Source organism: Gossypium raimondii, chromosome 12 (genome assembly GCF_025698545.1).
Source record: "Gossypium raimondii isolate GPD5lz chromosome 12, ASM2569854v1, whole genome shotgun sequence".
In the NCBI taxonomy this organism is placed as follows: domain Eukaryota; kingdom Viridiplantae; phylum Streptophyta; class Magnoliopsida; order Malvales; family Malvaceae; genus Gossypium; species Gossypium raimondii.
The window spans coordinates 45,698,167-45,726,014 of NC_068576.1; the positions used below are offsets into that span (position 1 = coordinate 45,698,167).

The 27,848-nt window shown below is 29.9% G+C and overlaps 1 protein-coding gene across 3 annotated transcripts; it reads left to right on the plus strand.

Annotated features, from left to right (window-relative positions):
* The first annotated feature begins 22,532 nt into the window (after positions 1–22,532).
* LOC105764450 (ACT domain-containing protein ACR4) lies at positions 22,533–26,100 on the plus strand. Of its 3 annotated transcripts, none has more exons than XM_052625858.1 (8): positions 22,533–22,882; positions 23,457–23,529; positions 23,597–23,664; positions 23,744–23,858; positions 23,951–24,018; positions 24,113–24,703; positions 24,787–24,891; positions 25,464–26,100. In XM_052625858.1, the coding sequence occupies exons 4-8, from the start codon at positions 23,852–23,854 to the stop codon at positions 25,803–25,805; spliced, it is 1,113 nt and encodes a 370-aa protein (XP_052481818.1). In that variant the 5' UTR covers positions 22,533–22,882; positions 23,457–23,529; positions 23,597–23,664; positions 23,744–23,851; the 3' UTR covers positions 25,806–26,100. The 3 variants fall into 3 exon arrangements, with proteins under 3 accessions (XP_052481818.1, XP_052481819.1, XP_012438473.1); XM_052625859.1 differs by lacking the exon at positions 22,533–22,882 and adding an exon at positions 23,045–23,195; XM_012583019.2 differs by lacking the exon at positions 22,533–22,882 and adding an exon at positions 23,269–23,357 and having other exon boundaries at positions 23,619–23,664.
* Positions 26,101–27,848: the final 1,748 nt, after the last annotated feature.

Sequence of the window (27,848 nt, forward strand, 5' to 3'; positions counted from 1 at the left end):
AAATACAATTGATGAAAGTAATAAAGTTTGCATAATAAAATTAAAATGTATAAAATTGAAATAAAATTTATAATTTTTCTAATGCAATTGGATGAGTACAAATCTCATCATATTCATATTTTTTAATATTTTTACATAAAAGATTAAAGTAACTAGGGCTAAGTCGGAAAAGATTTTTGAGATGATGAAATTAAATTGTATATTTTACGATAGTAAAAATGTAATTTCATCATTTTAATAATCTATATTTTTATAATTTTAAAGGATTAAAAGTCAAAGTGTATTTTGACCATTACTAATTTAAAATTTTATAATAATAATAATAAAAAGTCTAAATGAATTTTTTTAATTTTAGGAGAATCTCTGCTAACTCCTAACTTCATTTTTGAAAATAACCTCAATAATATAATTTATTTTAAATACAAAATATTATTTTAATAATTTTTGTGTTAAATAAACTTATAATTTTAATTCAATATAATATAGAGGTGAAAATATTAGCAAGGGAAGGAAGAAGGGAGAGAGAGAGGACCACACACAACACAAGTGGATGTCTTAAATGCGTCTCTTTCAGTTAGATACAGAGTGTTTGATTTGGGTGTAAATGATTAAATGCGGATTTCAGGACCAGCACCGGGACTGACTGTGGGGCGGGGCGTTATCTACATCTACGCTACAAATGACGGCTAATGGGCCTTTCCCTGTTCACTATTCTGTGCCCTATCATTATTACGCATTTAAAACCCTCCTAATTCTAAACCTTTCAAAATTATTTCCAACTTTTATTTCAAAAAATTTAGATTTAATTGATTTAAACCATTAATTTAATTCAATTTTAAAAATAGTATTTAAATCATTACTTTGTTGTAGGAATATATTAAATTAAATATTTTTTAAAAAATAATAACTTTTCCCTCTCTAATTTCATAATATTTTTAATTGGTTGAAACTACCATTAAAATATTGACTTTAATTTTTTTAAATATTAATATTATTATTTTACTTTCACCACATGCTCCTACATGTCTCCTTTAATGGTGTGTCATACGATGGCAAACTTTCCACCTTTCACAATAGGCGAACCTCTGAGCTAAACAAGTTTGGCGAACCTTGTATCACGCTATAGTGGCAAACTTGTATAAGGTGATCTTCACTAAACATGCATAGGATACAAGTAGGGGAGATAGACTTATTGATCACCCAGCAGTCTTAAGAAGTCATATCTTAGGACGTCACATCATCGTCACTAGAAGAGAATGAAACATAACTTTACTGTCAACAATCTCTAAACATGTAAACATCCATGTTCCTCAATATAAAAGCTCAGGATAGGAACTGAAGATAACTAAGTTCCTTTCCAAATTTCATTCCCATCCTTCCAAAGACCTATTAGCTAAAATACCCAACTAATATTCAGTGGCTCTTCGCCTTAATCTCAAGTGAACCACCATCCATAACTTTACCCTTTTGTTAATCGAGCTAGTTAACAGTTTTAAAAATAAAGAATTAAATTATGATAAATTAAATGATAAAAATTAAATTTTAAATTTGAACATACTAAAATGACTAAAATAAAAATTCAACCAATATATTTGGCTTCAAAATTCCTTTAACCCTTTGAGAATTCCTCTTTATATGTCATTTTTGTTTAAATTTTCATTATTCTCATCCCGCCATTAAAAGGGCGAGACTAAAATTTATTTTTTAATTTATTAAATTAATGCTTGATATTTTATTATTATTCTCGCCATCTAACATGGCGAGAACATTGTTAGAGAAAAATATATTATTATTTTTCTAAATAAGAAAAAGATGTTATGAAATAAATAATAAAGAAGATAAATAACAAGAAAAACATGAGAACAAAGAGAAGTATGAATTTTATTAATCAAATAGGGATGTTTACAATGCTTCTCTAAAGTCTATATTTATAGGCATAATAAGTATAATTGAAATAAAACTCTACTTCTAATGAATATTAGAGTCCTAAAGTACATTAAACTTATATTGATCTTGATGAGCATCCACTTAATAATAAAATATTTATAACACCCCCCATTGGATGTTCCTTGGTAGATAATATGTCTCATTAAAACTTTACTGAGCTAAACACAAATCTTAGTGAAGAAAAAAGAGTACACTTATCTATAAAACACACAATATGTTACCTCATAAAAATCTTACCAAGAAAACCTAGTGAGACAAAACCTCGATTAAAGGAAAAAGAGGGCAACATTTATTTACTCCCATCATGATAACATCACATAATATCTCAAATTCTACGTATTCAATCTTGAATCTTGGCTTATCAAATAATTACTATAAAGAATTTGCTAAACATTTATATCATCATTCTTCCAATGTCATGAGTGAACAACTTTGAGGAAATATATTTTAATTTCTCTAGATGGTTTTAAAAATAATCATAGCAAACTTTGATTATGATCCTTCTATAAAAATACAAATACAAATTTTAAATCATTTTATAATCTTCCTTCAACTACTATTCACTAGGTCAAATTTATGATTTAATGTTCAAATCATTTCAACTTATATAAGTATTTGCATAAACATATTGAAAAATTTCCCAATAATTTCTACACATTTCAAACATTCTAAATCCTTCAAATATTTTAATATAAACTTTCACTCTATGGTGATTTATATAAAGATCGTAATAACAATCATAAGACGATATTAAATCTTTCATGAACGCCACATTAATAATATACCTAAAGGTTATTGCATCCAACACACCAAAATATATTTTCATAACAATTGTTAGGACTTAGCTAAAAACTTCATTTTTCTTATTTTATTTTCGCAAAAACTACTTATTTGTACCCCCATTGGCTTTATGCCTTTAGACGTTTGGACTATTGATCTAGAAACTTCACAAAATTAATTATATTTAAATTGCATATTTCCATTTTGACCAATTTATTCCTTGTCTATAATTCTCAACAAATTTCTTCAAGATCCTTATTTTCTTTCATTATCTTAATGATAAAAATGCATGCAAAACCGTTATCGATAACTTTTCATGCAATAAAAGGTCCATACACCACATTATGCTTCAAGAATGGATGTGTTGTTCCAGACATAAAGGTATGAACAAGAATTCTTCTGGGACATCTTTTTTTTTTTATTATGGTCGTTGTATTGAACCTTTTCACAAAATCTCATAAAGATTCTTCCTAATGTTGCTTAATAGATAAGAGACATGCAGGTGATTGCTTAAACGTCTTGTTTTCTAAGGACCTGCTCATAAACAGGTCCACTAATTTCTCAAAGTTCATAATAAAGTGTTGTGGTAGCTGTAAATACCACGCTTGGGCTAAGTCCTTCAACATCATAGAAAATGTTCTACACTTAACTTCACTTGAAGCTCCAAATATGTTCATATGGTTTACATAATGGGGCCAAATGGTCTTCAGGATCACCTCAGCCATCATACATTAATTTTGCGAACTTAAAGGTTAGAGAAACATGACACCACAATATTTTTTCAGCTAAAGGTTCATTTTATATTTTTTTTTCACTAAGCTCAGTGATTTAACCTTTTGAAAATATTGTATATTTTTTTCTAACATTTTTATTTTTTGTTAAAAAGTATTCTGAATAGAATAGTTATAACTATCATCATAATCTTCATTATAGCTATCATCCCTATCAATATCATCTACTAAATCTTCATTACCTTGACTTGCATGTTGACGATCGTGTTCAAAGTGAATGGATTCTTCCCTTCCATGCTGTGGATTTTGGTCACGAATCATTCAACAATTTAGCCTCCTTACTCTTAACTTCTCAATAAGTTTTTCATTTACTTCATTTGCTTGTTTTTGTCTATCCATTTGTTCCTAGATAAACTTTTGATGCTCTTCATATATTTTCTGCTGGGAAGACGTTTATTCATCCATGACTCTTATTCTTTCTTGCATGTCCAAATAGTGTTGACTATCTAATTAATGGTGTTGGGATCCATGGTCAATTGGTGATGCTCTGATGTGTTGATTCTAAGGGTTATAATACTATGGGGGAATTGGTAAAATTGTTGGTGTGAGTTTTGCTGGTAGGGATTTGTTGGTTTTTGTTTTGAAGGTTGGTTTGATTTTGTGGGTTTGAATGTTGACCACCATGCAAAAGGTCTTGAGCTCGAGTTGTTCTAGCTTTCTTTGTGTTTACTTAGGTGTGGTGAATAATGGATCCTTAGGTTTGGTCATTGGTGGGGGCTAAACTCAGTGCTGGGAGGATCATTGACACTTAGGTTTGTTATGTCTGTCTACACTCACCGCACCAATTATTTACCAGTGAGGTGAACAAAGGAAGAAGACGGTGGCTTAATGGAGGAATATAAGATGAAGGTTGGGGAAAAGGGTTTGCTTATGAAAAAGTCTAAGAATTAAAGAAGATGGAAAGAATAAAAGTGTGTATGAGTTGTTTGCATTGTCCTTTTCTAGTGCGGCCAAGCTTAGCTACTTGTCTTGAGGCCACTGACAATGAAGTCTGGTTTGATACTCTTGCCAACGACATTTATGCTATGTCCTAAGATAAGATGTTTTAAGACGACTAGCAATCAATTACCATGAGCCTCTATGTGGTTCTCATATAATCTTAATGGAGATGTCTAGTCCTAATGTTTGTCAGGATGAGGTTCGCAATTTAACCCAAAGTCTACTGTGCTGTTCACTTCATTAAGAGACACATGTCAAGTTCTCTATGAATATGTTGTCAGATTTGTGAGGTATAATGTGAGATTCGCTACAAAAGGTATAACACATATCACTCTATGATATTTATTAATAATTACTAAAGTTGTTTTTAAATAATAATGATGATTAACGTAGTTAACATACACTAATCTTTACTTTAATAAAATTCCCAATTGATAAATTACCAAAAACTCATTCTTTTACAAAATAATATTATTATAAGAATATTTTTGTCGGGGTGAAGCGAGAAAATTATTCTAGGGGCGAAATTAAATTATAAATTTTACGACGGTAAAAATACAATTTCACTATTTTAATAGCCTATATCTTTATAATTTTTGAAAGATTAAATAAAATTTTATCATTTTTGGGAGCCAAAGTGTAATTTTACATTTATTAATTTAAAATTTTAAAAATTCTAAAGTGCTTAAAATGAAAAAAAAAATCATTTTAGGAGGGTCAGGGCCCTACCAGCCCCCTAACTACGCCCTTAATTTTTGTAAATTTATATTTTTATAAATAATAAGAATTTTCATTTAATGAGATTTGAATTAATAATACTATGAATTTTAAACTTTGGATTATACCATTTCAATTAAATACAATTTAATTTTTACATAAAATTGAAATAAATATATTTATTAGCCGTAAATGTGGTATAATTTAATAAATTAAAAATGTTGAGTGAAAGTAACTAAACTAATATACTGACCCGCCCTTTTCGTTAAACTTAACTGACCCAACAATATATTTTTAAAATTAATTAAAATTTTAATTCTTTGGGAGTAGGAAGGTGCACGTGACATGAGTTAGAGCACAGGCACGTGATCAGAATTACACATGGAGCTAGCATGGCTAATTGGCTATCACTCACGCACGAAACCCTTTTTCTTTTTACCTCTTATTTTATTTAAAATTAATTGTTGAAGAGGTCTGTTGGAGTGTCCAAAGGGTCGCTGCCAGTTCAGCGTTACGTTGCTAAATTAATTTATTGCTTTTGGATAGTTTATTTGTTATTAAGATGGATAATTTTTTTATTAAATTTGTATATAAATTTTGATTTTTTTTGTATTTTAATTTTAATTTGACATGTTTTGTATATATTAATTTTACATTTAATTAATTTCTTTTAGTTATGTGGTATAATTTTTTGTTAATTCGTGTATAAATTTTTAACATGATATTTTATTAAATTAAAAAACAATCAAATGAATTTAAATAATTTTCACCTACATTTTGAAAAAAAGTTTAAAAATATGTTTATGTTTTTTATACAAATAAAAATAAATGATAAAATAATTAACAAATTTTTATTAAAACTCATAAATTGTTTTTATTAATAAAAAAAGAGAGTGTGTGTTTTGTTGCCAAATCCTTGGGGGTGGAGATGATTTGGTTTCAACTTTTGACCCCTATTTTGAGGAATGGGGTCCTACTTCTATGTTATTAACAAAATCACACTAATTTGAAGAACTCCACTAAATTTCGCTCTTCCTTTTTTATTTTATTACTTCATATTTCTATATGATCTCCAATGACTTTTAATTTCAACTTCTTCTTCTTCTTTTTTAATTTGGCATTCCGAAAAATTAAAAACAAATATATTGAATTAAATATTTTTAAAGAAATTGATGTTCATTTATATTTTTTATGTCTAAAAATATAAATTTTGGGAAAGTGATTATTAAAATTTATACTTCTCTTTATCCTCCTATTTCTCTTGTTTCTTATTTATTTCATAACACGTTATCAAACCCTAAATTTTGTATATATTTTTTAAGCTCTTTGACCACTGAAAAAACAATGGGAATCAAACTTAGGCCTTGCTATCGTCCCACCTTTTCTTAATTGCCCAACCACTCAAGTTTTACTGTTATTTTGAGTCTTATAGCCTCTAGAGATGAACAAAAAAGCAAAGCAAGCGCAACAAGGGTTTGAAACTGCAACCTTCAACAACTCTCCTCACCATTGAGGATTTAGACACAATATGTTGAAAATTGTAGGAAGTTTATGTATAGGTTAATTTCTCTTTTTATTTTTATTAACTTATTTTATTTCTATTTCAAGGATGATGATAGATTTGATTTCAACATTGATTTTGGTTTTTGATCTTACACTTATCAAGCAAAATTTAGATTGGTAAGAAGTTTTGAAATATTTTTAGTTGAGGTTTGATTCTAATTATTGTTATTTTTAAATTTTAATTGAATTATTAAGTTAGATTATTAAATGTGGGTGGGTTCATAAGGCTTACTAATGAATCTTTTTATAATATATATTTTAAATAATTGTTTATAATGAAAAAAAGGGTCGTATATTAATATTCTTTACTTATTTAATATTTTAAAAACTTGGGTTTTGGTAGAAATATATCAATATTATGTTTTTTTTATATTTGAGTACCTTATTTTCTTATCAAATGTTTCTTGTTTAAATATATATTACATTGATTGTTGACTTAACCATTAGTTTTTATTATATTCTTCCCTTTAAAGAAAAAAATTATAGAGATGTTTAGAAGTTTGTCCTAATAGATCATTGCATTTCGAAAGTGAATGCAAACATAAAAAAATTGAACCATATGATAATGGTTGTTATAAGCACATAATAATAATAACCACTAGAAATGGAAATATGATAATAAATAAGAGAATAATGAAAGTTCTCAAGATAACCTTACAAACGGAAAAGATAACTTATGTTATCAATCTTATATGAAAGATCATTGGTTATTTGCCTGTCATATGCCCAAATATTTTGTAACAATGAACGTCATCCCTATAGTAGAAAGTATTTATCTTATTTAGTACTACAACAAGCCAATTTAATGCAATATTTGGCGATACAGAATTAGTTGAAAGCTCCTGGAGAGCTAATATATTTATACTTGGTGTATCAAAATTTGTGATTTAATGTAATTTCAAAGAAATTATGAAGTTTTCAAATATATTTATTGTAGTGGATCTTATATTGAGATTGTGAACGAGGAAAATATATACCTAATATGAATCACTATTACTATAAATATCTATATCTTTTGATAGAGAAAGATTCAGTCATTGAATTATATTATACATGATACTTGGATACCTATCTTTATTTTGAAAAGGATAGTGGAAGATTGGGTTTTGATTGTGCAAGATTCACTTGAACTGTGGATTAATTTAAGAGAGATATATGACCATCGAATACGATAAATTGATCTAAAACTCATTAAGATTAGATGCACTTAAAGTTGCAATATTTTGAATTTGTAAGTTAGTATAACTCTACAAGATTTAAGGCAATTCTCAATTATGTGGGAATAATATTACTAATGAGAACTTGTTAGATAAAACTTTTCAACTTTTCATTCTTCAAATGCAATACCATGAAAATGTTTTAAGATATATTATGAATTAATGTCATGTTTACTTATGGCTAAATTAAAAATGATCTATTAAATGAGAAACCATAAAGCGTATTGTATTAGATCTGGTCCATTCCTTGAAACGAATATAGCAATATATAAAGACGTAATCTTTTGTAACAGTCCAGTTTTAGCTAAATCAAAACAGTGGTTTTAGAACCACAAATCCGAGGTCGTAAAATTATTTTAATATTATTTTTGGTATTTATAGTATGTTATTTAATATGTGTGAAAATTTCGTGATTTAATTTTACCGATTGGTTAGTTAATTTGATAAAAGGACTTAATCGCGTAAAATACAAAAGTTGCATACTATTTGTTTAAAGTGCTTAATTGCTATGATTAATTAAATTATATTTGTATTTGCTATGTGATGACTATGCTATGTCGTGTGAATTTGGATATTTGGTGTGGCTTGTTAATGACCTATGTTTTGATGTATAAATTGTCTTGTAAGTTATTCGTAAATGATGAAAATTGTTTTGATCATTAGGTGAGATAAATTATGATATACATATATATGATGCATATTTATATTCGGCTATGGTATTTGGTTCATTTTAATAAGCATGAGATTTTGATATTTGGTAATGTATAAATATTATATTTAAACCTTTGTTAATGTTTGCTAATGAATCATATCGGATAACTAATAAATGGTATAATATAATTTGTTTAACTTGTTATGTGAAAGTGCATAGGTATATAAAATGGTTCATATCTGTGATATGATTAATAAGGCCTGTTTGAATTAATTGGTTATGTGCTTTATATATATATATATGAATTTGACATATATGAATGAGGGAATGGTTGTTATTTGAATTTGATAACTATTGTAAAGAAGTCATTATAATTTCGTGCATGAATTTTAATAAATGATTGTGATGAACTATGTTTTGTTCGGTAATGCCTCATAACCCTAATCTGACGACGGATACGAGATAAGGGTGTTACATCTTGGACTTGAATGTATTAAGTGGCCATATAATAATCGTAAGAGGGATGATCATATTAATTTTTCTCACCACTAGAAGTGAATAAATGAAGATAAATAAGAGAAGAACAAGAATTCCCAATGGAACCCTTTAAGAAGTGAAGAGAGCTTATGTTATCGATGTGGTATGAAAGGTCATTGTCTTATGTTATCTATAACACCCCTCACTCAACCCAGTTGTCGAGTCCGAGTTACGAGATGCTACAACCGCTGGTATAACAACTATAATCACACATTCACCATACAACCATTCACTCATGGAAATTAGTGTATTTCACATTTATTATTATCTTATTTAGTACTGTAACAAGCCAATTTAATGCAATATTTGGCGGTATAAAATTTGTTGAAACCTTCTGAAGAGTTCATATTCAACGTTACTCATTTTGGTTTGGTTTAATAAGTTTTTTCTAAGAGTTAATAAATTATTTTCAATCGGATTGTAAGTAAGTTATATGAGTTGTGGTATGTGCTTTGATTTTGGACTCGTAAAGTCGTGGCTTTCTAAAATTTTGGGTTTATGCATGGGTTTTGGTTGTTGGTTTGATAGTCCATTCTATTAAAATTTTTGGACCAAGTTTTAGATTTTAAATCCATGTTTTTCAATCAGAAGGGGGACCGGATGAATTTTTGTTGATACACTGGTTTGAACCTCAATCAACAAGTTTCTAATCTGATATATTTTCAAATTTTAAAACATTATTTGTTAATTTGGTTTTAAATTAATTTATACAATGATTAAATTAACGTTGATAAATATAAGATAAGTTTAACACTGATGTTATTAAGCATGAGAAAAAGATGTTTTCGAAATGAAATTGCGGAATTTAATCAATATTTTGTTGTGGGCCATTCCGGTGACCAATGTGACCTCTAAGATCCGGTCAAAACTTCTGGGCCAAGTTTTGGGGTCTTACATAAGCCCTCGCAAGATGAGTTCTATTATTGTGAAATGTAAAAACTTATTAATTTCATACGAACTTACAAAAGTTTGACCTATGGCTGTAGGAATTGTGGGATAAGGAGCTTGAGGAATCGTGTTAGATTTAAGATCATTGGCGGTGAAGGGTCATGCACATAGGAAGGGGTATTTTCAGAAGCTTCGCCTTAAATGCGAGTATAATGCGGTGAAATAGTTCCCTTAAAGTTTAGATTGGAGATAGTAGACTTTTGTTTTAAAATTTAATGTTTCTGTTGTAAAAGATAATTATTTTTCTAATAAAGTCGATTTTTAAATTACTAGATTTCAAATTTAGAATTTAGTCCATTTCGATGATCCATTTGTGACATTCTACACCTGGATTCAATGATCTGGTTGGGTGAGGGTGTTACAAAGGCCATATATGTGCATAATGTGCAAGAAATCGATGAATTCAGGTACGCTTCTGCATTTAGTTTTTTCTTAATTTATTCTTGATGATTTGACATGATAGATCCTGGTTTATTAAGTTTTATTTCTAATTTATTTTACAATTCTAACATAATGTTCACAAGTTAGGTAAATGAAGTGGAAAGGCATGTTTAAATGGTATGGCATAGGTAAAAGTAGATAATTTAATGGTTGGTTGATATGTTTTGGTTCCATATGAAATTGTTTAATTTTGATTAATGAATAAGTATAGATTGTAATATTGAGAAGTTGAAGTTGAGTATTTACACTTGTTTGTCATGTTTTGATTAAACTGGATTTTGTATCTGATGAATATCTTGATAAGTTTGGTTGGAAACTTTGAAATAGGTACCAAATAACTCATTTTTACCAAAAATAGGGTCCTCATCTCGACGAGCATCTCGACCTGCATAACTATTTTCATTCTCACCCTCTCTTAAGAATTGAAAAGTGTAATTGGGATGCTTTAATTATACTTAATTCGATGAGACCCATTGATTACCTAAATATATTAGGTCCAAATCCAATTACTAAATAACCTTTTAAACCACATGTAAAATTTTTAATAGTAAATTAATAGGAACATAATCTGTGTAGGGATGTTAACTTACATGAGTGGTCAGGGCCTTATCTTTGAATTTCCCTTTTGAGGAAATTTATGTCGGGTGTATTAATTATTAGAACTATAAAATCTCTCTGAGGTTGTATGAATTAAGTTTGGGATGAGATTAGACTTTATACAAGGAAATAAATGATAAAAAAGAAGAAGAAAATTGAGAAAAAGACCAAAAAGGAAAGTTAGTCAATGATGGTTAATAAAGGAAAGAAACAAAATGAATAAACTTATTTCCCATATTATTTAGAATAAATCCAAAATTTGATCAACTATTTAGTTTATGATTCCATCTGATTTAAACAAGGAATGAGTAATTTAAGGTTGCCTAATTTAGATATATAGATGTTACACTATTTGATGACGTTTTGATATTATCCTAAAAGTTTTGAAGTGGAGATATACAAAGACGTTGGTTGGATAAGCTTAAAACTAATTTTGTAAATTAATTGAATTTGTTGGTAGAATGCTTGGAGGTGATGCTTTGAGTGATTCATATGAATATGTTGAAGATTATCGGTGGAGGTTATGGAAGCTTTTTAAAAGAACGATTGTTTCTTCTTATTGAAGGAGAGAGTTAGTTTGACGTGAACCCTTTTAAACAGATGTCCTTTTCTGTAAGGTTGGTAGTAAGGTTATGAGTGTCCTATCAAGATGTGATTTGATAATATTGTATAGATCTAATAATAAAGTTATAAAGAGACTTCCAAATAAGTCCTAATGAAACTCAATTCTAGATCATGATATGATAGTAGAGGTGCTCATTAGTTGGGCGGTCCGGCCCGGCCCGAAGGCTCGCCCGAAATTTGGGAGGGTTTGGGTAAAAAAATAGGCTCGAAATATGGGCTCGGGCAAAAAAAATAGGCCCGTTTAAAAAACGGGCCGGGCCTCGGGTAAACTTTTTTCGGCCCGAGCCCCGCCCGGATCTAAATAATATTTTTTTATTTTTAGAATTTATTATTAGAATTTAACTTTCCCAATTCCCCTCCCCATTTCCCTGACACCCTTCCCTTCCTTTTTTTATCTTCAGAGACAAATCCTTAACGTATTCCCTTCCCTTTTTTTCCCCCCAAATCGGAAACCCACCTCGCCCAACCCACCATTCCACCTCCGGTGATCGGTCCTCCATGACTAGAGGTGCTCATGGGCCGAGAGGCCCGACCCGGCCCGACGGCCCGCTCGAAATATGAGAGGGTTTGGGTAAAAATATAGGCCCGAAATATGGGATTGGGCAAAAAATGAGGCCCATTTAGAAAACGAGCCGGGCCTCGGGCACCACTTTTTTAGCCCAAGCCCGGGCCCGGCCCGGCCCGATATAATAAATATATTTATTTTTTAAATTTTTTTAATTTTAAAATATTTTTAAAATATTTTTTTTATTATTTTTTAATTTTAAGATATTTTTAAAATACTTTTTTTTATTTTTAAAAAAATTTTGGTATTTATTAAAAAAATGGGTCGGGCCCGGGCTTATGATTTTTTCCTGGGCCGGGCTAGGGCAAAATTTTAGGCCCATATTTTGGGCCGGGCTAAAAAATTTTTATGGGCCCGGCCCGGCCCATGAGCACCTCTATCCACGACTCCACCTCCGCTCTAACGGTGCTTTCAGTGAATCTAACCTTCAACGTCTTCAAAGGTGAGTTATCTGTTAAGTGTTAACCCTATTTCCTATTAACGGTTTCCTAATTTTTTAAGGTGTTCTACCTTTTTTGCTTTTTGATGTTGGTTGTGATTTTGATTTTTGCTGTTAATGGTGTTCTGACTTTGATTTTGCTGTTAATGCTGTTAATGGTTGTGTTTTGATTTTTTTGTTAATGGTGTTCATTAATGTTGCCATATTTATGGCTTGAAGGTGTCCCTGGCACATAAATGGTATCAACACAAAATGAGGTTGAGAAAATGAGTTTAAAGCCATCGAAATTGTCAGTGTTTAAGCTATGATGAACCAGTAACAATGAATGGAAAATCTCAAACGAATTGGAATATGATGTTTTTTTTTTCTTTCTTTTACGGTTGTTTTCATTAGTTTGATAAAGTGGGTTATTTATACATGCTGTAGTGGGTCTGTAATTTATACATGCTGTAGTGGGTCTGTAATTTGTTTTCATTAGTTTGATATAGTAGTTGTATTAGTTTGACCATGTCTAACCATGAATTGATATATGTATATGTTAGTTTCGAATATGTATATATGTACATGTATAATTTCTTGTATTGAAATCAAGTATGAAATTATAATACAGTTTGATTTTCTCAAGTATGAGAAAAAACACCAGTCTCTCTCTTGACCTTGAGATCAGAAACTTAGTTTCTTCATTTAATCTCTCTTTTTTTTTGTGTTTGCTTTGTTTTATTGTAGAAATAAGCTATTTAGTGAGGCAGAAAAAACAGCAGGCCCAGGCAGGTTGCTACTATCACTATCTCACACCCTTTCCTTCAAAACAGTCAACCTTAGCGACTTTTCATTTGAATTTTGTGTGTTCTTTTATGCAATGATATTATGCATAGATAATATTTAAATTAATTATGTTATTATGCAATATGCATAGAATATTTGTAACATTTTTTGACAGTTTTGGTATTATTTGACAGTTTTTTTGCAGCTTAAAACTTAAAAACAATAGCAGTGCTTATTGCCCAATGATAATATGCTGCTAATCCTTATTACTTGTATAATCATTTTTATTTTTATTCTCTTTTTTTTAAGAATTGATTGTTACCTAAATGTCACAAATGTTATTAAAGTTGGTAATTTTTTAAACTTACATTGTGTTTGGTTTGGTGTATTGGCATAGCCAATACACCCCTAATCGGTGGGCCCCACCTAATCCGGCTCTATTCCGTCGTCTGGTTTGATGTATTGCTAATACGCGTGTAATCCATTACCTTTCTAATCGGTGAAAACCACCGATTTCTATTCCCCCTCTTTTGCCCAAATTAGCTACCGCTTCAGCAAACCCTTACTGTTTTACCCTCCCCCGATCCCCTTTGTTTCTCTTTTGTTCCTTCTAGCTTCATCCTATTTCCTTCCTTGTTTCTTTGCTTTTCTTTTCTGCCAATTTGCTCCCAGTCCATCACGCCTCTTTTCTGCCGATTTGCTCCCTCCATTTCTTTTCTTTTCTTTTTCTCTCTGTCACTCTTTCGATTGCCTTCTCAACCAGTCGACCTTTTTCTTTTCTTGTTCTCTCTGTCACTCTTTCGATTGCTCTCAGTTGGTGGGTCTCCAGGTTACTTCAACTGAAAGGTAAAGGTTTCGAATCACTGTAATGAGTTTCAACTCTTTTTTTTCTTTTCTTTTCTTTTCTAACTCTCTTTTTCTCTCTGTAATGAGTTTCAATGGCTACCTTGTAGTGTCTTTAGCTTTTTTCTGCATGTTAGCAGATTCGAATCACTGCCTTGTTAGTGCAGTGACTTCTTCATCGATTATTGCACTGTTAACCTAATCGGTTTCCCCTTTTCTGATTACAGGTTGTTCTTCATTGCACTCTGCCTCGATCAAGTCAGTACAGGTTAGTTTCCCCGATTGCATGTTTTTATTGCTGTTTATTTTCCTTTGAGTCATCATACATCATTGAAGTAAAAGAGATGTTTATCTTCATCTGTTGTGCATGTATATGATTGAAATATAGATTTGTTATCTCGGTCTCTGTTATCATTGATTCCGTTTATTATTTTCTTCATCATTTAGCACAGGAAGATACAGTGCTGGGATTATTTATTAATTTCATCGATTTTTGCTTATTTCTGTTTAAATCTTGTAAATATGATAAATACTGGGAAATAAATAGGCGATTAGACTTTAATGGCATTTTAGCATATATGGTTTTTGGTGTAGGGAGGGGTAGATATACATGCATTGCATGCATGGTCTCAAAAGCAGTGGACAAAATTGATCTAATCTTTGATCCCTTAGCTTAGATGTCAAAATTTGTTGGCTTCAATTTAAAGTTTTATTTATATTGTATCATTTTGCATAAAATAAAAGCTAAGTTTTAGCAGTTTTGGCCATTGCCATTTAGATATATATATCTTAGTAGTTTTGGATTTATATATTTTAATGTAACAGGCCTTATATTGTTTTAAGATGTGTGTGACCATGGTTTTCTATTCAAAGTCAGCCTGTTTGACTGGAAATATGAGATTGCTTGCTTCATATTTGAAGAATTTATAGGCGATTTCGATTTTGTTGGTTTGTTCTGGAAATTGTTTTGATAGTCTGCTGGAAAATGTTATTGATTTGTTAGTGAGTAGAAGATGAAACTGGAAATTGTTACATTTGTTTTGATATTGTTCTTGATTTGTTCTGGAAATTGTTTTGATTGTCTACTGGAAATTGTTTTGATTGTCTGCTGGAAATTGAATTTGTTTATGTTAGTCAGTAGAATATGAAAACAATTTACTTGATTTGTTCTTGATTTGTTAGTCAGTAGATTATGAAAATGGATATGCTAGTGACGAAAACGAGTTACTTGCAGGACATGTTCATTATTTGTGTTCTTAGATGCATGAGATACACGTGATTAAACCGTTTGGTTGATAATTCACTATTAATAATAATTGATAGTAAATTTATATAAGTGAATTAAGATAATAATAAATTTAGATCTTAAAATAAAAATTGGATTTATCTGATTTGCTAAAAATGGAGATTAAATCAAAACATGTGATTGATGATATGTTTTCATTTACACCAATTAAAATCGGTCGAATTTCGGTGCTAAAAATTTATAAACTGATTAAATCGAGCTTGTGTTGAACATCGAGGAGTTAATTTCGATTTAAACTTATTACTATTTGAATTCAACTCAAGTATATTACATTTATCTTCGAGAATGTTTAAGTTTTACTAAAAGTATTATAAAGGTCCTTTCTAATATGAAATATGAGTAAATTGGTTTTTTGGTAAATTTCTTTGAGCAGTTTTTAAAAAGTACAAAAGAAGACCTATATTTCCATATGAAAATAAAATATTTGAAGTCCATTAACATATACTAGTAAAGTTGTAATTTATTAGTACGTTAATGTCGGATATTTTATTTAAAATTTTCAAATAATCGAAAGAATATTATAAATTTGAAATTAAATGGGATCACAATCGCATTTAATTCTATATAAATAAGATGTGATTGATATAATTCAACTATGAATAGTGAATGCCAGTGAATGAAAATCAACAAAATAGATAGGGCCTTTTATGTTTATAATGGATTCCATATTATACAAATTTGTCTCTTTGGTTTTCCTAATGTCACATTATCTTTAATATATAAGTTTATATTTTATTAATCATAAATAATAATAATAAAAGTTATTTTGAGAGTGGAAGTTAAAATTCTAATATAATCGATAAAATGTAACATTATTTATAGCTAATGGGATCTTGTAACTCGGAAAATCAAATTCAAAAAAAAATTAAACATTTCTTGATAAAATATATATTTTAAAATAAGTTGTATTCTATAATATTTTTGGTAAATTATATAAATAATCACTCGATTATTAGTAAATTTTAGTTGAGTCATTTGATTTTAAAAATTACATCAATAATTAAAATAAGGACTTTAATATTTTATTAAAATAAGGACTAATCAATAATTAAAATAAGGACTTTAATATTTTATTAAAAATCAAGAAATTTAATATTTTAATAAAGAAATTTAAATTTAAAATGTTATAAAAGTTTTAAAACAAGAGAAAGAAGATTATTAAAGCAAATCCTCATTCTTATAAAAAAAATAATGTTGCTTAGAAAATCTTTTCACATTTGAACCTACCATGTGAAGAAAATCTAATTAAACTTGGGTCTCCAAATTCATATTTATTGAACCCTTTTTACTATTTCTAAGGAAAATTATATATAAATTTGTTTTCAAAGTGGTCAATAATGTGAAATCATAAAATGGAGTCGTATGTATGATTTTTCAATTAACATTATTATTAAATATAGTACTAAAACAAACCCAAACCTTGTTGCTTAACAAAACATTTTTCTCAATCATACCACAAAATTTGTTGCTTTACAAAATAAACAAGTTTTGATACCTTAATTACTATAGTTAATATAAGGGAGGCAAGCGGGGATCTAGCTTCCTTGAATAAAATAGATTTATTGCAAGATTAAACCTTCTAATTATTTAGTAATACAATTTAATCCTTTTAGGATTTTTTTTTAAAATTTGGCCAACCAAAATCTCTAACTTTGTTGCAACGATATCATTTAGTAGATAATTTTTTGCTTCGTGTGTTCTAAATTTGTATTGTTTATTTTTATTTGATAATGTGTAATTGTAACTTCAATTCATTGATAGTGTGTTCTAATTTTAATATGTTGCAGTAATGGCTCGTCTGCCTTTAATTGCACAAAGTGTGAGGCGTAAAAGAATTGGTATTGCATTGACAATATGGTTGGAAATCAGAGAATTGCGATTTGGTTCTTATTTAGAATGGGTGCCACCTTAGCCTCTGAGACTTATAGACCAAGGATTAGGTCCTATACCTTAGATTTTTATGCAAAACGGGATTATGTGAAAAGGCTTGTATATGCTAGTGACGAGACTTGTATTGAACAAGTTAGGATGAATAGAACTGCCTTTTTTAAACTATGTGAGATGTTAGAATCGATAGGGGGATTGAAGTCGTCAAGGTTCATGCTTGTTGATGAGCAAGTAGCAATGTTTTTACATATCATCTCCCATCACCGAAAAATCGAGTTATCAAGCATCACTTTAGAAGGTTCGGGAAGCTGTTAGCGAGCATTTCATAGTGTTTTAAATGTCACACGCTTACAAGATGTCTTATTTAAAAGCGGAGCCAATTATGACCAATTCTTCCGACACAAGGTGGAAATGGTTTAAGGTATTAGACCGAGTTTTATATATAGCTTGTACAACATTTAGTTCACTTAGATTTAAATTAGTATTCTAACTCAAGGTTTTATATCATGTGATATAGAATTGCTTAGGTGCTCTTGATGGAACCCACATCAAGATTAGGGTGCCAACAGTTGATAAACCTAGATATCGAACGCGAAAAGGTGACATAGCAACAAATATGCTAGGTGTTTGTACACCTGAGATGCAATTTGTTTATGTTCTTCCTGGTTGGGAAGGTTCAGTTGACGATGGACGGGTGCTTCGAGATGCCATTAGTAGAAGACATGGACTAAAAGTTCCTCATGGTAAAATGTATAGTTAGAGGAATTTGAATTATTCATTAAGATCAAACTTTGTGTGCTGAATTAATCATTTTAAAAAAAATTATTTTATAGGTTGTTATTATCTAGTTGATGCTGGATACACAAATTGTGAGGGATTTCTTGCACCATTTAGAGGACAGCGATATCATCTGAACGAGTGGCGTCAGGGTTATCAGCCAAGTTCTCCGCAAGAGTTTTTTAATATGAAACATGCCTCAGCACGTAATATTATTAAAAGATGCTTTGGCTTATTAAAACTTAGATGGGGAATACTTAGGAGTCTATCGTTTTATCCTGTAAGGGTGCACAATAGAATTATTATTGCATGTTGTTTGCTCCATAATTTTATTCGAACCCATATGAGTATTGATCCCATTGAAGCGGAGGTGGGAGAAGGATTACCTACTAATGTGGTGGATGACGATGAACCAAATATCACAAATATTCATCCATCGGATGCTTGGGCTACTTGGAGGATGGAACTAGCCAACCAAATGTTCGATGAATGGCAAACATCTAGAAATTAGTTAGGTTTAGGGACAAATTGAGTTTGAATTGATTCGTTGATGTCATTTTATGTATCTAGTTTATGAAACTTTGGTGGTGTTTGATTAAAATTCTGTATTGTACTAAACTTTGTTGAATTATAATTTAATTATCTTTTCATTCAGCATGTGTTATAATTTTAAATTTAGTATTGAGCTTTTGATTCATGATATTGAACTAACGATATAATATTATAAACTGTTCACCTTTTGATTCATGATATTAAAAATAGTAAATAATGTTAATTTGTTTTTTTTCTTAAGATAATTATGTCAGGTGTTCCACAATCACATGCTTCTTCTCAAGCTTCTCGAGGAAGCAAAAGAAAATGGGTTCCAGAAGAAGATGCAGCCTTGGTTTCTTGCATGGTGGACTTGCACAATGTAGGAACATTTAATGCTGATACCGGGTTCAAAGCCGGTTATTTGAACGAGTTGGAAAAGATGCTACAAAAGGCTTTACCAAATGCAATGTTGAAGGCGAAACCAAATATTGAATCTCGGATTAGGTGCCTAAAAAGGGAATGGTCAGTCGTCTATAACATGCTTAATGGCCAAAACAATAGCAGTTTTGGTTGGGACGAGCATATGCAGCTCGTTGTTGCTGAAGATGCAATTTGGGAATCCTCTGTAAAGGTAAAATGTATTTCAAGTATTTATTTGTTTTTTTACAAAACTTATAACTAATATGATTTCCTCATTTTTTTTAGAGTCACAAAGAAGCCGCTCAGTTCAGACATCATTTTTTCCCTTACTACAACCAGCTTACTGCCATATACGCAAGAGATCGAGCGACTGGGAAAGACGCTCAAACAGCTGCTGATGTTCTTGAAGAAATACATGCTGAGGATGTACCTACTACAGATATGAATGAGAGAGAAACACATTCTATGATCATGGGTGACGTCTCTTTAGACGACATGGATGTTTCTGGTATGGAGCCGCGAGGAGATAGAGACCAAGGGGGTTCCTCATCTTCAAACAAGAGAAAGAAGAAATCTGATGCTCGTGATAATGTGTATTCTTCATTTGAAGAGGTCGCCACTTTGTTGGCCGAAAACATCAAGGTAGTTGGCGATCAAATCAAGAGGAGTATTGCCTCCAGGGTGGTAGTTCAATGAAGTCGAAGAATATCAAAAGATGGAAGAGAAAGCTTCAACTTTATATTCAACCTTATGGGAAATTGAAGGTTTATCCGACGATCAGCGGTATGAAGCTCTGAGTAAAATTCCGATCATCCAACTCAAATGATCGTTTTCTTTAGTTTACCTTCATTATGCGATTAGAATGGGTCAAGATTTCTTTCTCACCATTAAAATCGATGTTCAAACTTTTGATGTTGTAAAACTATATAACATATAGATTATGATGTAGAATTTCATTTTCATCTAACATTTTCTTAATATAAGTTAATTATGTTTATGCAAAATATAATTCTCAAGTTATATTTTGATTTTAGTAAATTCATATAAGAACATTTTATTATTAAGAATTTTATGAAATTATATATCATTATTAAATTATATTTAATATTAATTATTTTAAAATATATAAATTCATATAAAAAATTATTATCAATAATTTTATGAAATTATATATTATTATTAAATTATATGTAATAATAATTATTTTAAATTATAAAAATTCATATAAGATAATTTATTAGTTATAATTATTTTAAATTTTATTAAATCATATATTTTAATTAAAATATATTTAGTATTAATCATTTCAAATTATCTTTTATAGTATCATATATTATGATTTGAGTAAATTCATATAAGAATATTAATTATTAAGAATTTTATTAAATTATATATTTTAATTATAATATATTTAATATATTTAATAATAATTATGTTTAAATATGATTAAATTATTTATTATTGATAACAATAATCTTATTAAAATTTAAATAACAATAACAATAATCATTTACCAAAATAAATTTATGCTAAGGATATTCTAGTCATTTTAGTTTTTTCCATTATGCTATTACACCTCTATTCCATTCAACTAAACACAAGATTACTATTACGCCTCTATTCCATTACATTCAACCAAACAGTTGATTTGCTATTACACCTCTATTCCATTACACCTCTAATCCAATACAGCGAACCAAACGTGGCCTTAGTGTATTAGTGTAATACTACATAAATTCTAACATAAAGTTTATAGATAACATGATGAAAGCTATTATTTTAAAATTTTTCATTATATACAAAAAATATAATTTGATATTTGATATAACTTTAATAACAATTAGTTTTAACTTTTAAGCCAAAAAAAAAAAACGGGCCAGGCCAAGGCTACATCTCATGCCATATTTCGGGCCAGGCCGAGCCCGGGCCTAGTAAGCGGGCCAAAAAATTTTTTGGACCTAACCCGAACCCGGCCCAGCCCGGCCCATGAGCACCTCTATATGATAGTAACACATATGAGAAAAATTGGTTAATCTTTAGTTGGGCGAATACCTCTTTAACTGTAGCGAGGATTCTAAATGAAGTAATTAAGTGTAAAATAATTAAAACTCAAAAATTCATTTCCTTCACATTATGAAAACTATTCCATTAGACAACACAACATAAAACTATAAGGTTCCTTTTTTTAAGTTTACAAATATATCCAAAGTAGAAATACAATTACACGTTGGAGCACCCATAAAGTGTGGAATCAAACGATTATAGAATAAATGGGTTAATAAGTGTAAAATTAAACAATTACAACATAAGAAGACTAAGAAATAAAATAATCTACACTAGAACTGATTAAGTGAACTAAAACTGACATAAATCAACAGTATATGGCAGGACTTGGAGACCCACACATTACACATAATGAACCTCGAACTTGGATATTCAAAACATAGAATCTCTGCATTCACTATCTATGCTGAGACTTTATTGAGAACTATAAATGTAATTGATACATGTCAATATTTATAATTTTCATCGATAATTTAAGCAAAATTCACTTTAAAGTAAAATTAAATATATAGAATAAATTTAAACCACTTGCCTTAATCTCTATCGGTAAGAAATAAATGTAATAAATGAAAATAAAATCACGTTTTTCTTAATGTAGATATGGTGGGTTGAATTAGGCTGAAATGCAACCTTTTTTGTATTAAAAGGCTAGGGTTTAGGGAATTTAAGACAGCCTTAAATTTAAAAAACCAACCAACCTCAACAAGACAGCTAAGTGAAAGTAAACTCCATAAACCTTGGAAGATCAAAATCGACTGTCAAGTTCAACTCAGCTTAAATTTAAACACGTGGGCTAATGCTTTCAATTACTTCCCTAAAAATGCACTATTCGCAAAAATCGTGATATAATAAATAATGTTTTTGATTATTTAAAATTGAAAGGAATATTATAAATAATCGAATTGAATTTATTGATTTAGTTCGGTTTAAGTCTTTTTAAAGCTTAAAAAATCATTATTTTAAATATTTTTACTAATTTAGAAATAAAAAAATGCATACAAAGATTAACTCATATATAAAAAAATAAATTAAATTGGTTTAGATAATTATAAATAAAAAATCCAATAAACTAAATATAATTAACAAAACAAAACTGAATCCAGATCAAATTGATTTCAATTTTGTTTAAAGTACGCCGTCGTGTGTCTTTGCTAACGTACGCCTTCCTCTCGGTGTTACTTTTTTACAAAATTGCAGGTTTTTGGAGCATCGTGTCGGGGTGTGTCTGATTCTGATTCAAGAATTATTATAATAATAGTATTATTATTGTGATTTCTTATTTGTCAAAATTTTTAATTCTTGAGATATTTTATTATATTTACCTTAATAAGAGTGGGAGGATTCAGGAAGTCTAAAGATTCTATTCTTTTAGTATATAAATAGAGGTTTTTTTTTCTTTTATCAATCCATTTTTCATATACTGTTGCAGAAAAACAAAAAGCCTTGTTTGTTAAACAGAGAATCAAAAGTGAGAGAGACGAAGTTTGGTTAGTCCCACATCACAAATTTCTCAAACAAAGCTATAATGGGTATCCATTTTTTGCTTCTATCTCCTTTGGGTTTTTCTCTTCTTTTTTCAGAGCGTTGGTTTGGTTTTTGTTAATACTGAAAATTTTCAAAGTTTTTAGATCCAGAGTCTTATGCTATGAGATTTGCTTTATCTTCTACTAAGTTTTTTTTTTTTTTTTAAAAGAAGTTTTTCTGTGGATTTGATTTGGTAGGTTTATTTTCTTTACTTGTATGTTTTTACACCAATTGACAAACACATAGAGAACTACATTTCCGGAGGAGGTTTCGGCCATGTTTAATGACTTTTCCAAGTCTTGAATGGCCTTTTCTTTGGTATGGTATAAGTCAACATTCTGTTTCTTCTTTTGGAGTCTTCTTAATTGCTCTACTTTTTTTTTCTCTGCTTAAAAGTTTCAAGTTTTTAAGTCTCATCTCTCCTCTTTTACTTCATATATATGTTTCCAAGAGGTCCTTGTTTAGGTCTTACCACCCAAGGTTCTGCATAGGCTTTCTTAGTTTTTGATTGGTTGCTCTTATTTCGAACTTCTATCCTTAGTTTCTGTCATTGACTGAATTTTTGTTTCTTTTTTCTAGAGATGAATATGAGCTTTTCTCATGACATGGATGATGAATATGAGAAATTCATTAGAAGAATGAATCCACCCAGGTAACCACAAGCTCTTCTTTATGCTACTTTCATTACAATTATTGAGATGGACTAAAGAAAATTACAGTATTACTCACCTTTCTTGTCAGGGTTGTGATTGACAATGAATCCTGCAAAAATGCAACTGTGATAAGGGTATGTATAACCCTCTTGATTTTTCTTTAATTTTTTTTTTTTTTGCATCTTCTGGTTCTTATTAGATTTTCTAATGCAGGTTGATAGTGCAAACAGACATGGAATCCTTCTTGAAGTTGTTCAAATCCTTACTGATATTAATCTTATTATTACTAAAGCTTACATATCTTCTGATGGCAATTGGTTCATGGATGGTAAGATACCCTGTCCCCTTTTCTTTCCCCTTTTTAATTATAAAGTTGTCTACCAAGTACAAATTTGATTCTCAGTTTTTTTTAAAAACCAGTTTTTAATGTTACTGATCAAGGCGGAAACAAGATCCTAGATGAAGGGATTCTAGATTATATAAGGAAGGTAAGCAGTGCAAGTTTTAATTGATTTACCTTTTTTACCTCTTAATTTTCTTGGTTTTTTGTACATTCATATGTTATTTTGGTTTGGTCTTCAGTCTCTAGGACCAGAATCTTGTTTCATGCCTTCAATAAGATCAGTTGGGGTGAAGCAATCAATGGATCACACTGCGATCGAGTTGACAGGAAGTGACAGACCAGGATTGCTGTCTGAAGTGAGTGCTGTCCTAAGGCATCTTAAATGCAATGTAGTAAATGCTGAAGTTTGGACACATAACACTCGTGCTGCCGCTGTGATGCAAGTGACTGATGAGGAAACAGAAACTGCAATTACTGACCCGGAAAGGCTATCCAGGATAAAGTCACTTCTTTGCAATGTTCTTAAGGGAAGCAACAAATCAAGTTTAGCCAAAACTGTTGTCTCTCATTCAGTCACACATACCGAGAGAAGGCTTCACCAGATGATGTTTGCTGATAGGGATTATGAACGAACTGGGGGCGATGTCTTGGACCACAGACAAAGGCCAAATGTTGATGTTGTTAATTGGCATGATAAGGACTATTCAGTGGTTACCATTAGGTGCAAAGATAGGCCGAAACTTCTCTTCGATACTGTTTGCACCTTGACAGATATGGACTATGTAGTATTTCACGCAAATATTGATACTTTGGGGCCAGATTCTTATCAGGTAATGCCATTCTTTTTTTTTTTCGCTCTTTCACATAGCAGTTTCTCATGAGTTCTGGGACTAAAACTATGTTCTGTTCGTAGGAATATTACATTCGACATTTAGACGGATCCCCAGTGAAATCTGATGCAGAGAGACAAAGGGTAACCCAATGTCTTGAAGCAGCGATCGAGAGAAGAGTATCTGAGGTGAGTAAATTAATCTTTTCATGACATCAAAGTATCACCTTTTTCTTCATATGTTTTATGCAGTATTTATTTCTATAAAATAACATACAATTTGTTAGGAATCATTTTCCATGTGTTTGTACTATCCTAGTGCTTGTGAATAAATTAATCTGATAGTGTGGAATTTGTTTGCAGTTAATGGTCCCTCTTTCAAATTTAACTATCTTAAGCTATTTAAATAGTTTGGTACAGATATTGACACAAATTGTTTATAAAACATGAATCCATACATATTGTAATATAATAATAAGTAGTCATAATCAAAACATTATAGCAGTCCAGTCTAGCAGACCCTCCAGTCAAAGATCTCTAGCTGCTCCATTGTTGACTCTTTTGTCAAATTATGTTATCCCATTATCTAGCTAGCTGTCTCCATCTATACACTCCTACTCTTCATTTTTCTTGAATTACTCATGTCAAATGATGTGCCTGATTCATATCCGACCCACCAACTCCATGTTTAATAAGATATGTAAATTAGAGGACTCCTTTCATTAAAATTTGCATTGCTCATAAACTTGTCTCTAATCCAGGGTTTGAAGCTAGAACTTTGCACAACAGACAGAGTGGGATTGCTGTCTGATGTAACTCGGATCTTCCGAGAGAACAGCCTGACAGTCACCCGAGCAGAAGTGACAACAAAAGCAGGCAAAGCTGTGAACACGTTCTATGTTCGTGACGCATCAGGCTATCCTGTAGATGTTAAGACCATAGATTCTATCAGACAAGTTCTTGGCCAGACCATTCTAAAAGTTAAAGGTAACCCTGACGACAGTAAACCAGTTTCCCAGGAATCTCCAACCAGGTTCCTTTTTGGTGGTCTCTTCAAATCAAAATCTTTTGTCAACTTCAGCTTGGTTAGGTCTTATTCTTAGGAATCTATATATATATAGGTCCTTTGACGTGTAAATGAAAACCCACTTTGATTTAGATGATGGATTCCAGTTTAGATGTTGTGGAGTCTAAGAAATCATTTCTCAGTTCTGGTATTGGAAATTAAACCACAGAAATAGAAATGGAAGGACGTGTAAATATGGGAGCTCACCCCTTTTTTTTTTTTATTTACTGTGTATTCAATCTATAGTTGGATCCACAAATGCTAAAAAATGAAACAATGACTTTCTGTACAAAACCCAAGTCTCTCAATTTTCATTGCTTTGATTATCTTTATTTTTAGTTGTTTTGACTGTAATTTTGGACTATTGTACATAGATTTGACCTATTGTGTATATATATATATTAACAGCAACTGGAAATTGAAAAAAAAATGATTAAATTAGAATAGTTAGAAGAGAAGACGAGGAGATGGGATTATTTAGAGTGGAGGGTGACTACTTAGGGTTTGACCGATGATCCCACCCACCACCAAATCAGCCATTAGACACGCAAATAAGGGTGGCGGCTTTGGTGTTTGTTTCCATTTCTTTTCTGTGTTAAATCTTTTTAACATTGCTTTCACTCCAAGAAAGCAATTTTTTTTAAAGAAAAAATTTTTATATGTGTTTTTGGAGATAGTATGCTAATTATTAACGTTCACATTATGTAACTCTTACTGTATGGGTGAGAAAAAATAGATTAGGTTTATAATATATTCTTTTAAGACCATGGTATTTTTTTGCGAACCTTTTATAAAAAAATTATACAACATAATTATCTTTTGATATATGCAATTACTAAAATAAAATTATTTTGAAAAACGCATTTTAAACATGCTTTCTACTAACAAAGCATTTGACCCAGTATATTGGTTATATATGGAATTTGATTAGTGTGAGAATTTTATGTTTTTATTTTTAATTAATAATTTTTATTTATATAGATAAAATAATAATTTTATAATTATATAATGAAAAAACATCTTTAATATATACCATTATGTTAAATATATTTTAATTTTTAAAATCAACTATTTGTTTTATATATTTTTCCTTGTATATTTTTTTTACTTTTAGTTATTTTTTAATTAATAGCTTTTTATTTATATGGACAAAATAATAAATATGTAACTATATTATGAAAATATATTTTTCAATATAGCATTATATGTTAAACGTATTATCAACTATTTATGTTGATATATTTTTCTTTATAATTTAAAATTAATATCGGATATTAATTATGTACATAATTATTTTTGAAAATTTCATTTTACTCGGGCTTGATTGGATTTTGATTCAGAAGAAAAAAAAAATTATGGAGCTAAATCAACTCAAAACGCCTTTTAAAAGATTACATTGTACGATTAAAACATTTATTGTTTTATTTGATGTTTGGTCAATTACTCTTTTACCCACAAATGTAATATAAGTTTTGGGCTCAACAATATGATATCGCCAACATATCAAAACTTGTCGTTAATCTATTGGAGATATAAGAATTGATACATAAAATAATTTTTTATTTGATTTGTAATCATATAAAGCGCAAAATATTTTAGCCATTTGAAAACACACACTAGAATAAGAGGTAACACATTATTTGTAGCATATTCGATTAAACGAGTGATTGATAACCATATTTGATTGCTATAGGAATACCATTTAGTTGACTCGTGTCTGCTTGAATAGCCTCGGTTAATCCTATCTTTCTTTGATAAAATATATCAAAATAAATAATTGAGGTTTTAAAAAAATAAAATATACCAATAAGTGGTTGGTGTGATAAGACACGTTTAACATAATGATATATATATATATTGAAATATATATTTTCATCGTATACTTCCATATTTTTTATTTTATTTATATAAATAAAAATTAGTAATTTAAAACACAAATTAAAAGTAAAAAATACAAGAAAAATATCTCAACATAATTAATTATTTTTAAAAGATAAATTATATTTAACATAATGCTATATATATAATATTTATTTTCATCATATAAGTACATATTTAATATATTGTCTGTGCAAATAAA